Source organism: Alosa pseudoharengus, unplaced genomic scaffold, assembly GCF_046254945.1.
Source record: "Alosa pseudoharengus isolate Yale_2024_CS ecotype anadromous, Long Island Sound unplaced genomic scaffold, YU_APseudo_1.1 YU_APseudo_1.1_scf_12, whole genome shotgun sequence".
Lineage (NCBI taxonomy): Eukaryota > Metazoa > Chordata > Actinopteri > Clupeiformes > Clupeidae > Alosa > Alosa pseudoharengus.
Window position 1 is genome coordinate 8,295,582 of NW_027468587.1, and position 12,642 is coordinate 8,308,223.

General features: G+C 43.9%; 1 protein-coding gene across 2 annotated transcripts; it reads right to left on the minus strand.

The window, feature by feature from the left end:
* Positions 1 to 393: 393 nt before the first annotated feature.
* LOC143118862 (urokinase plasminogen activator surface receptor-like) lies at positions 394 to 4,314 on the minus strand. Of its 2 annotated transcripts, XM_076279986.1 has the most exons (5): positions 4,216 to 4,314; positions 3,316 to 3,426; positions 2,521 to 2,667; positions 2,192 to 2,302; positions 394 to 2,109 (listed from the first exon to the last, which is right to left on the minus strand). In XM_076279986.1, exons 1-5 carry the CDS (start codon positions 4,262 to 4,264, stop codon positions 1,910 to 1,912), a joined length of 618 nt encoding a protein of 205 aa, XP_076136101.1. In that variant the 5' UTR covers positions 4,265 to 4,314; the 3' UTR covers positions 394 to 1,909. The 2 variants fall into 2 exon arrangements, with proteins under 2 accessions (XP_076136101.1, XP_076136102.1); XM_076279987.1 differs by lacking the exon at positions 2,521 to 2,667.
* Between the last annotated feature and the right edge of the window lie 8,328 nt (positions 4,315 to 12,642).

Here is a 12,642-nt window from a genome sequence, read left to right on the forward strand (position 1 = left end):
TGTACCCCGGTCTTTCAGTGTCCCGGGAATCATTGACGGAAATTTGGGCATGCGAAAAAGAAGAAGAAAAAAAAAAATCTGACTAAACCTATATGACCGCCGCTTCGCTGCGCGGCAGTCATAATTATTCTTAGCAAATATTGATTTAATGTTGATTTTTGTCTTGACCAATATGTTTGTTCTGACTGAAAATTACACTGCCACATTTCGTCTTTTTTTAAAAACATTTTTATGAAAAATGGCATGTCCAAAATTATTCACCCTTTTTAAATATTCAAAACATCTTTATTTGAGATCAATTTCTGAGCCTCTCCATGTCTCCACAATGATTGTAGACCACGCCTTTTTAGCGGCAATCTGGGTTTTGAGGCAGGAACGATTACAGTTACACAATTAGATTAGATTCAACTTTATTGTCATTGTGCAGAGTGCAAGTACAAAGACAACAAAATGCAGGGATGAGACAGTGACAATGAGACAGTGACAATATACAGCCAAACAAGGCAAGAAATGGTTAACAGAGAACACTATCAACAATTTAGGGTGTTTAAAATCGCCAAAATCTCATAATTTTAATGTTCTTTATCAAGTTATTTTTTTTATTGTGCCAAGTCCTATAAACACAAACATACAATTGAAATGTCACCCATTTATTTTCCATCACAATCTAAAACCCCTTCCACATTATAATTATAAAAAATGAACAAAGGTAATATGTCATTTAAAAAAATAAAAACAAAATATCGTGCAACCTTTCAACTACAACATCTAAGCCTGCGTGCAATAACCATGTATTCATAAATTACATTCCATTTTCAGGCAGAGACAGGGCATGTGAGCTGTGATCCGAGAAAGACTCACTTAAAGTAATTTAGTTAATAGGTATTATAGTTATGCATATTAATAGTCCAGTGATACCTCAAAATTAGGCTGTTGTCTGTTAGGCAATTTACTGTATAGCCAGCTAACCCATATGCACAAAGCATCATTTCTGAAATGAGTTCTGTCCCTCCCAAACTGCATTAAAATGGTGTGTTTAGCAATCAGAATTTCAAACATTTTTCAGGGGAGAAACTCCCAGACACCCGCCAATATAGTCCGCACCCCTCTCAGAAAATACTTACAACGTCCCTAGGGAGTAATTTATAATTGGATAATCGGATTGTTTAAATTCTCTATCCCACAACCCCCACACTTTTAAAAAGCTTGATACGCCTCTGATTACAGATGAGAAGCCAGTAATCCAGGCAGTGCCATTATTGTTAACCTGGAAAAGGATTATGCGAGGCCTCAGATCGTGGTGAATTTAAAGGTTTCTCTTACAGAAATTTCAGGTTTCTGGTGAACAGTTGCTGCAAATTTGCAGCAAGGTCACATGCAAATTAGGTTTCTGGCAAACGGTTGTCGTAAATCTCTCTATCTATCTATCTATCTATCTATCTATCTATCTATCTAAACTTTTGGCAATTAGGCAAATTAGGCAAGCGTAATTAGGTTTTTCACCAGAAGTTTGCCATTATTGGCTAAATATATATTCAAATGAGATGGGCCTACTGTGTCCAGCCTCATTTATATCAATGCTATTTTGTGACATGTTAGATATAAAGACTAAAGTGTTCCATAGTTCAGGCCACAATCTCATATTTTAATGTTGTTTATCAAGTTTATATTTTATTGTGCAAACATACAATTGAAATGTCACCCATTTATTTTCCATCACCATCTCAAACAATTTCCATATTTTATATATTTTTAAATTTAACAAAGGTTAATATATAATGTAAAAAATGTAAAAGATTATTTTGAAACCTTTCAACCACAACATCCAAGCCTGGAAGCAATGAGCACACATTCACAAAGGGCCTGTGAGCTGTGATCCGAGAGAGACTCACTCAGAGTAGCGCACCATTCAGTGGAAGAGCAGCACAGAGACGAGAGACCCCAGCAGCAGCAGGACACTCTGCCCCACACTCTTGGCGCTGTTGCACAGATTCTCCTTACAGCAGTTCAGCCCAAAACCCACAAATCCTAGCTCAGCCGACAGGTCTACTGTACACATAGCTCTGGAGGCACATCCTTTCATAGCGACTGTCTGCCCGCTCACATTAGCTGCAACATATGATTGGTACATGTTAAAATGGTTTAAAAAAGGACAGAAATAAGACTGAGATGGAAGAAGAAAAAAACTCACTTGTTGCTTTAACACAACGGTCCTCGTTTCCACCACAGGACAGCTGTTTTGTGCAGTCATCTCCTTCACAGGTGAAACACTGCTTCCCGTTGGGTGTATTTGTATTTACCTCTAACATAACACCATAACACATTATTTAGATATATAGTTCAGTTTGATTAATTCATTTAAATATACACTTCAATTTAATTCTATCAGACAAGATAGGCCTACAGTAGGTACTGTATGTATGTATGTATCAATGTATGTATGTATGTATGTATGTATGTATATGGTAACCCTTGTGAACAAAAGTCTGCTGATATTCCAAAATATATTAAATATTGTACTGAATGTGCTTGGAGTCTTCTGAGAATTGCAGAGATCCGTTTTACAGCATTCGGTGCTTATTGTTGATTTCCCGAGGTTCATTGACCCAGAGATGCACTTATCTACTGGTAAACAGGTCCTGACATTGGCTACAGTTTTTGTATCACCTGTCAAGAAAAAGGAGGTGGAAATAGAATACTGTGACCTTAGTGCCAGTGAATCAGACAAGGCAATTCATAACGACATTATCCTTTGTAAGGTGTTCAAGTCTGTGGCACCCGTTTTCAATGTTTGCTAAAAGAATAATTATGCTATTTATTATTTATTCAACTCAGACTCATTGACCTTGGCTCATTTTCTGTGAAGAACATAAACAACACATAACTTTTACAAATGTGGTGTTAAGGTCTACCGGACCCGAGTGTAATAATTGTAGGTGTGCGTGAATGTTGTCTTTCTGCACCTGCTATTCCCACACAAAGTTACAAAATGGTTACCTTTCAAGCACTTGCACCTTTTCTGATTAAGTTCTAAGAAATAGGCATCAATAATGATCAAAAATCTTGTTTCTATTTTTTTTACCTTGTTTATAATTGATTCTTACGAAAAACGAAAACCATTCATATGATCATAAATATGATCTCACAGGGGTAAATGGCAAATATGAACCATAAATATTATAAGTATAAGTATTTTTCCATAAATTGTTATGGCTGTATTGATTTAAAACTAAAAGCCTAATAATGTGGTGGGTCACAAAAATATGAGTAACAAAAATATGAAAACCTTACAAGGGTTAAATGGCTTTGTCTTACCTGCATATGCATTCACAGTCATGCTGGCACATGATCCTGCACTACAGGTTTGAGTATTTGTGCAGGTCTGGGAGGTACCAGCAGCACACTGGTAACAAGTGAGTGCAGCCACTGGAGACATACAGAGCAAAAGAGAATTCAAATTCTGTCCTTGGGATGTAAAACTATAGCATGCAATAGGCAATTCCACGGAAAATTGACTTTTTGTCACATCCATAACGCCAGTGAAATGCCTTGGCATTTGTATGATGTGAATGATAACATTCATTTTTTGTGCATTTTTTCTCATGTACATTCTTCAGCCAAAAATAGCAAATGCTCAAATTTCATGTAATCATTCACATCCTACCATACCATCACATTTTATTGGCGTTATGGATGTTACAAAAAACTTAATTTTCCAACACTTTAGGTGATGATGCTAGAGCAGGGGTTCTCAAAGTGGGATCTGGGGACCCCCTCTGCTACACATATCCAAGGGGTCCGCAAAATAATTTGCTTTAAATTATATGAAGTTTAAATAAAGTTGTGTTCACTGACAAAACAATATTGTGTCTAATTGCTCCCACTCACATTATCATTAAACTTGAATCACTTCAAAGACAAAGAAACAATCCTACCGCTGTTTAGCTTGGCTTATTTGCTATTTGACCCAGTCTTGGTAAAATCCAAAGTTGACCAAAGACAAAGTTACACACCTGGCAGAACAGGGGATACTGGCCAGAGAATACAAATGGCATATGCTCAATATAAGATTATGAAAGGGGTCTTAAGAAAAAAATTCTCCCCCACAAAGGGCCAACAAGTAGTTTGAGAACCCTAGTGCTAGGGAACTAGAAGCTACAGAAACATTCTGCATGAAATAAAAAAGCAATTTCAGTTAGTCACTGAGATAATTACCTTCAGAGAAGAGCGCACACAAAACAGCAAGGGTGATGCCTGGTTTCATGTTGATTGCAGTGATGCAGAGGGTGTAGGCTACTGTGCGGAACCTCTTTATATTATGGTGGGAGAGGGCGTGTAAAGATTGTCCTCTGGGAAACAGAAACTTATAGAGTTTTTTAGTGGGTGTGGGATTGGTTCTACATACTGTACACTGCCTCGTAAAGAATTAAAAACTGTAAAGGTAGCCAGCCAGTATGATGGTTCTGCCGAATGTGAGTCAAGGCCGTAGCCATGGAGTCAACATGGGGGGGGGCATTGCAGTGAAAACAGTTCCTGCCATTCCATTATTTTGACAAATTCATGAACACATGGGGAAATATGTTTATTTTATTTTTAAGAGTAAGGCATGGCAAGGCATGCAGACATTGCAGTAACAAATAAATAACATTATGCTTGTCAATTTGTCTCCATATCCTCCATGTCAGATTGTCTATCATTGTCTATCATTTGCTCTATGGAGTCAAGAGGCTAGTTATGGTAACATCAATATTGTGAAAAGGGGTCAACAAGGTACAGTAAATAGTGGATATGACAATAACATAGGTTAGGCAAGACCATTATTTAAAGCCTAGCTCTCTTAATAGAAAATATACATGTAAGTACACATGTATTTGGACAGTCTTTTTTCCAAAAGGAACTTCAGCTGTCACAAAATGTAGTGGAGTAAAAAGTAAGATATTTGGCCTTGAAATGTACTGGAGTAAAAGTAAAAAGTTTAACAAAATTGAAGTACTGAAGTAAAGTACAGATACAGGAAAAAGCGACTTAAGTACAGTAATTGAGTAAATCAAGTAATGTCCACCACTGGTGTGTGTTTGTTTGTGTGTGTGTTCGCTTCAGAGAGTGTGTGTGTGTGTGTGGACATAATTACCCATGCAAATGTTGCATGCCCAAGTTTTTCAATATTTGGTTTTATTTTTACTACCATGGGCGTAGATTTAGGGTGGGACGCTCATGACTAGTCCTAACCAATATTTTAAGATGACAAAATTGTCCCCACCAATATTTTAGCGAACTCATTTGTGCTGCTGATCATTCCGAAAGCCAGCACGAACGTACAAGAAACGTCGTCATTTGATTGGCTGAAAAACCGAGGGGGAGGGGGAAGGGTTATCTGACACGCATGCTTTATTCTTGCACTGGTAGTCAAGCGAGCAGGTGTGTCAACGACAACGGTAGGCTAAGTTACCAGGGCGAACTGTCAATACATAGGCCTACCCCATGAAAGGCTAGAGTGAAACATTTTTATATTCCCTTTTACCTTCAGCATACATACAAACAGTGTTGGGAGTAATGCGTTACAAAAGTAATGTAATTACTGTAATATATTGCTGTTTGCGGTAACGCGGTAATGTAAGGCATTACAAAAAAAAATTTGGGTAATATTTACTCGGTACAAACTTCAGTAACGCGCGTTACAATGCAGTTTAACCCAAAATTAGGTGCTTGTTTTGTTTTGATACATATTCGCAAACACCACGCGAGAACAACAGAGGAGAAAAAATCCGCGCAAAATAGTAGAACGTTATCTCCTGATACTGGTTGAATATGACTGTGGCTGCAGCAGACTCGCAGGCGGACTCTATTTGCTGGATGGACATAAGCCTACGCTCATTATTTTCAGCTTGTCAGAGACAAGGCTATGAAGAACATAATAGTTAGTGCACTTTGTGTGCGAAACCGAAAGATCTCTCAGCTCGCGAAATAGCACAAGTAAATTAATGAAACATCTAAAGTAGTGCCACGCTAATCTTTTTGATTCTTGATAAAACACAAACTATGCTGTTGTGCATGCCAGCTTTGTGCTGTGAACTTGAATTGAAGAGAATAAAGGGATAGAAATGCAGAAAAAGATTGTGTAGCCTGGCAGTGCCACCGCTCCCACCACGCGCATCACGCACTTTGCGTTGGGCACCAAAGGACAGAGGGGGCACCCAAATGTAACCAATGAATAGTAGCTTTACTGCAAACTGCGTTTCACTCTTCATCAATAACGTTTACAATGTCAAAATGCACTAACACGATGTTACATGTGTAGCAGGGTTAATTATGCTTCCCTGAATTTCCCCATCGTGTCTACAAGTTCTATGGACATATTTTGTAGTTTCCCACGCCTCTGAGGTACAGTAGGTTGTAGGGGGGTGTGGCTTGGGTGTGGCAGGGGTTGGTTCCCACGCTGAAGACCCCTTAAGTGTTCATGTAGCCCCCTCCTCTGCCTCTTTTGCTACTGTCCTGAGGCAGAGGAGCTGTGACGCGACTGGCTCGCTCCCTGCCTGATTTGTGTTTGTTTTGTCCTATATTCCAGAGAGCAATAAACAGTACAAATTAAGGTCGGTTGTGGCGTCCATCATTTATACACAACGCAGAGTGATCGAGGGAGGGGAGAGACGACCTCTGTTACACTGGTGCCGTTTGACCCGTCGTCAGTTCAGCTGTAGCCGAACACCGGGGTTGCTGCATGTTGATGTGACGTCTCCACTGGACCGGAGCTGTTGCTGCTGTGCTGCCTCAAGTCTACTGTCGCCGCGCCTTATCTGCTTTTATCGTCAGGAACGTCAGTGTCGTCTGACGTGTATCTTTTGCATGGACTCTGATATCACGCATTTTCAAGGGTGTTTTAATGTGTGTGTGTTGCAAATGAGCTTTGTATATATGTGTATATAGCATATGATTTGTGTTATTTCTTTTCCCTGCATTTTTACATTAACATGGATTTCACTGGTGAGAGTCATGGGTACTTTAGTGTGGGGAGAGGAAGGGGCCTTCTGACATTTAGTACTCCGGGTAGCCCTGGTTTAGCCAGTGGTGGCGTAGTTAGAGATAGGGTAACATTCTCCACGCCTGTACATCAGGATTTGCCACCACTGGAGTTCGCTGAGTCGGCCATCCCTGTTAAACTGACTAGAGAGCAGGTTAGGGAACTCAGTTCTAACGTTAGTCAGTCTGTTAGCGCAAACCTTGCGCATAACGTCGGTCTGGGTTCACCAGCTCTTTCTGCCGGCCATTCCCTGGGGGGTGGTACTCTTATTGATGCGTCGAAATTGAATCTCGTTCTCAAGTCTGAGAGGAAAGAGCCGCCTTTCTTTAGAGGTGATGGTAGTGATAAGTTCTCTCTGTGTGAGTGGGAGGGATTAATGAGATTGTATCTGAATAAGGGTGGCTACACTGGGAGGGACTGTGTGGATGAGCTGCTTAGCAGACTGATGGGTCGCGCCAGGGATGTAATTCGGATCTGGCTCCGTAATAATGTGCAGGTGTCTGATTCAGGCAACGTGGATGCTGTCTTTTGCATTCTCAGGCAGCATTTCGACAGTGCTGTGCATTCCGGTATGCCTCTGGCTGATTTTTACTCCACTACGCCGTATGTCAATGAGCAACCTCTTGACTACTGGATCAGGTTGAATAAGGCGGCTGAGGTAGCAGAACAGTCTTTGGGACATGACAGCAGGGCGTTGCGGCTGCAGACTGTACAAGTCGCCGCCATGTTCATTAGGCATTGCCCTGATAGAGAGCTCTCAATGATATTTCTAAGTAAGCCTCAGAGTGAGTGGACTACTTGTGAGGTCCAGGCACGCCTGGATGAGTTTCTAAGGAATCACAAGTTACAGAGGAGTAACGTATTACAGAACACTGCTTCTATGGGCACACCTGTAATGGAGGCTGTGAGCTGCAGTGTGTCACCTGGTGAGTCTTCAGTGGGGGTGGGCAAGCCAGATAGCGCAGCTGCAGAAGGTACCACATTGGACAGGTTATTGGACATGCTGGAGAAGACACTAGTGTGTAATTCCCAAGCTACTCGGCATAGTCAGCCTAAGCGAGGTGAGAGGCGCAGTTTCAAGTGTTTCAAGAGTTTGGACCACTCTACGCAGTCGCACTGTAGATTGCATAAGTTGTGTTTTCTGTGTTTTAGTCCTGAGCACATGCGCTCTCAGTGTCAAGGTAGGTCACAGGGTGTGAGACGTGCTGTGGATTCTGCTGGAGTGGGGACTGCGCAGAAGCCGAAGTCGTTTCAGGGAAACTGAAGAGCCTCCATTCGGAGGAGGGCAGTGGCAGGCATCTGAGTTTACCCTCCAATTTGAATGATGATATTGAGTCTGTTTATTCGTATTTTTGTGAGACATTGCCAAAGTCAAGTAAGGTTGTTATGCAAAACACCATGAGAACTGCACAGAGTGATGGTCTGTTTTACACCTCTGTATTGGTGCAGGGCAAAGTTGAGTTAAAGGGGATGTTGGATACTGGGTCAATGGCCACCACGCTTAGTGCAGACGCTGTGCCGCGTCTGAAGGAAGCAGGGGTGTTGCCAGGTGAGTTTCCAGCCCCTGTTGATATTGTTCTGGTTGGCTGTGGAGGTAAGCAGACTAGTCCTCTGGGCGTGTGTGACTTGGCCATTGAGATGTATGGGTTCAGTTTTGAAGTCCCGGTGTTGATTGTTGAGGGGCAGGTGGATCCATTGATTGTTGGAACGAATGTCTTAAAGCCATTAATCAGACAGTTCAAGTCCAGTGATGCTTTCTGGCGGGTTGTGAGCCAACCTGACGTTATAGGTCAGGAGAATAGCAGTCAGTTCCTACGTCTTTTGTCCAGCCTGGAGAGATGGAGAGGTGGGTCCATGCCAGATAAGGTGGGAACTCTGAGGCTGAAGAGCGCAGTCACGCTCCAGCCCATGGCTGAGCATCTTGTGTGGGGTAGGTTACCACCTAAGACACGCATCTCTGTTGGCAGCACGGTTGTTGTGGAGCCCAGCACTTCGCGCTGTATTAACAGACAGATGCTAGTTGGACGAGTTGTCTCTCCTATGTGGGGGGACGGGTGGCTTCCGGTCAAGATTGTTAATCCGACGTCGGTGGCAGTAACCCTACGCCGGAATGCAAAAGTAGCTGACGTGTATCCCGCCATTGCATTAGAGGACTTTGATCAACATTTTGTCTCGCAGCATGTGGCTAAGGTGAGCTCAGGCAGTTCTCATGGCAGCTTATCTGTTAAGAGTGATTCTGGCGGCTGTATGGGCAATGATAACTGCACGCTGCAAAGTCTTGGACTGGGTGCTATACCTATTGACAGTTGTCAGGTCTCTTCTCAGTGGAAGGACAAGTTAGTTGAGTTGATCTTGGAATTTGAATCTGTCTTTTCTCGGCATCACCTTGACTGTGGTGAAGCGAGTGAATTTTGCCATAGGATTAGGTTGACTGATGACCGTCCCTTCAGGTTGCCATATCGCAGGTTGTCCCCAGCACATTATCAGAAGTTGAAAGAGACTTTGGATGAAATGGAGGAGAAGGAGATTATTAGGAAGTCTAATAGTGAGTACGCTTCTCCATTAGTGCTGGTGTGGAAGAAGAATGGAGACCTGCGGATATGCACTGACTTTAGGTGGCTTAATGCGCGCACGGTCAAGGACGCCCACCCACTTCCCCACCAAGGAGATGTTTTGGCTGCTCTGGGTGGTAATGTATTTTTCTCCACCATGGATCTGACATCTGGCTATTACAATGTGCCATTGCATGAGGAGGATAAGAAATATACAGCTTTCTCGTCTCCACTAGGGTTGCACGAATATAATAGGCTCCCTCAGGGCCTTTGTAATAGTCCGGCTACCTTCATGAGGATGATGCTCTCTATCTTTGGTGATCAGAATTTCTTAAGTCTCCTCTGCTATTTGGATGATGTCCTTGTATTTGGGAGATCTGAGGCAGAGAGCTTGCAACGCTTGCGCATGGTGTTTGAGCGTTTGAAGGAGCACAACCTGAAGCTGTCTCCAGCTAAGTGCAACTTTCTTAGGAGGTCTGTGAAATTTCTTGGTCATATCATCTCGCAAGAGGGTGTCGCTAGCGATCCAGATAAAGTTGAGGCTATTGTGAATGTTTCGCAGTCAGACCTGATGGAGGCTGATGGCATCACGCCATCAGCGAGTAAGATCCGCTCCTTTCTTGGCATGGTGGTTTACTACCAGCATTTTATTGAAAACTGCTCTGTGCTTGCAAGGCCATTGTTTTCGCTTACAGGTGGGTCTAAGCGACCACGCAGAGGCAAAGGTGTAGGTAAGCCTGTGCAAAAGAGAAAGCTCTGTCCTCAGGACTGGTCGCCTGAGTGTACAGAGGCTTTTCAGAATCTTAAGTCTGCGCTGGTGAGTAGTGTGCCTTTGGCTCATCCAGACTTCACAAGGCCTTTCCTTTTGTCTGTTGATGCATCTACTAGTGGTCTTGGAGCTGTTCTGTCTCAGGTGCAGCCCAGTGAGGACAAAGCTCGGCCCATTGCTTTTGCTAGTAAGTCATTGAATCATGCCCAGTCTAAGTATCCTGCTCATAGGCTTGAGTTCTTTGCTATGAAGTGGGCTATTTGTGATAAATTCAGTCACTGGTTGCGGGGTCACAGGTTCACTGTGTGGACTGACAATAACCCCCTTAAGTATGTCTTGACGAAGCCAAAGCTGGACGCGTGCGAGCAGCGTTGGGTGGCTAGGTTGGCCCCTTTTGATTTTGACATCCTGTATATTCCAGGCCCTAAGAATGTGGTGGCGGATGCCCTTAGCAGAGAGCCTTTTGTGAGGCCCAGGATTATGCATCGCTTGACCAGAACTTCTTATGCAGAACTGCTTAAAGAAGCAGAGAACCTGCAGGTAGACTCAGTCCAAGACATGTTTCGCCTGTCATCTGAGCTCTCTGAGGCACGGGAACAGCGGGCGGCCTCCATGGCTGACGGCGTGTGTGTTGGGGCCACACATGTCGTTCAGGATGTGGCAGAGAACCTGCTGACGAGAGGGCGGTCAGCGGTCTCCTTGTCTGACAGCGTGTGTGTTGGGGCCACACATGTTGTTCAGGATGAGATGGGAGGCTGGGTCTCACGTGAAGAGGTTTCGGCTGTGTTGCAGTCCTCTCGTCACTGGGAGGACGGTGCTAAACTTAGGGCTATCTCACATGTTCAGCACTTAAAGTCTATGTCTATGACTGGTCAGAATCCTTTGCCTGTCCTTAGTCATGATGAACTATATGACAAGCAGTGTCAGGACTCCACTACCAGCAGAGTTAGGTTCTTTGTTGACAGGGGACGTCGCCCATCCCGGCGGGAAAGAGTGCATGAGTCCCGGGAGACGCTTAAAACGTTGAGGCAGTGGAGTAAGCTCACTACGCGGTTGGGTGTGCTGTACAGGGTGTCTAAGAATCCTGTGTCTAAAAAGAATACCTTCCAGTATGTGGTACCTGAGGCGCTGAGAATTATGGTTCTAAAAGGGGTTCATGATGAGGCAGGGCACCAGGGCCAGCAGCGTACTCTGTGGCTGGCCAGACAGAGATTTTACTGGGACGCGCTTGAAAGGGACGTCAGGGATTATGTGCACAGGTGCAAAAGGTGTGTAGTTAGCAAGGCTCCGGAACCTGAGGCTAGGGCCCCTCTTGTTTCCATTGCTACTTCAGCTCCTTTAGAATTAGTCTGCATTGACTTTTGGTCTGCGGAAGATTCGCATAACAAGTCCATTGATGTTTTAGTGGTCACTGACCACTTCACCAAGCTGGCGTGTGCATATCCCTGCCCTAATCAGTCTGCTAAGTCTGTGGCTCGGGTTCTATGGAATAGCTTCTTCTGTGTGTATGGTTTTCCTGCGTGCATTCACTCGGATCAAGGGGCTAATTTTGAGAGCTTTTTAATCGCGGAGCTGCTCCTGTTAGCTGGGGTGGAGAAGTCTCACACCACTCCGTACCACCCCATGGGGAATGGCCAAGCAGAGAGAATGAACCGCACTCTAGGAAGCATGATTAGGGCCCTGCCACCAAGGTCTAAGGTCAAGTGGCCTCAACTACTCAACAGTCTCACCTTTGCGTACAACTGTACTGTTCACGAGACCACAGGTTTTCCCCCTTTCTTTTTAATGTTTGGCCGCACTCCAAGGTTGCCAGTAGAGCTGATGTTTCAAAGTGTACTGTTGGACAGGGATACAGTGGACATTGACGCATATGTTTCTTCCTTGGGGAAGGACCTACGGGAGGCCATGACTGTAGCTCAGTCTAACGCAGAGAAGCAGCAACGTAGGCAGGCTGAGCTATATAATAGAAGAGCTAAAGGGGAACCGGTCAATGTGGGTGACCGGGTACTGCTGGCCAACAAAGGTGAACGGGGAAAGAAGAAACTGGCAGATAGGTGGGAGGGAACCATTTACACTGTTTTGTCTGTGAATACCACCACACACACCTTTAAAATTAGGAGTACAGCGGGCAGTGTGAAAACTGTGCATAGGAACCTTATTATGCCGGTGAACTTCTTGCCGCTCCCTGACGCTGATGAGGATGACAATCTGTCATGTTCTGGTGGCAGTCTTAGTGGGGCTGACGGCTCACAGTCCAGTGGGGATAACGCCACTGTAGACAGGACAGTGAGGTGGGTTGCTGA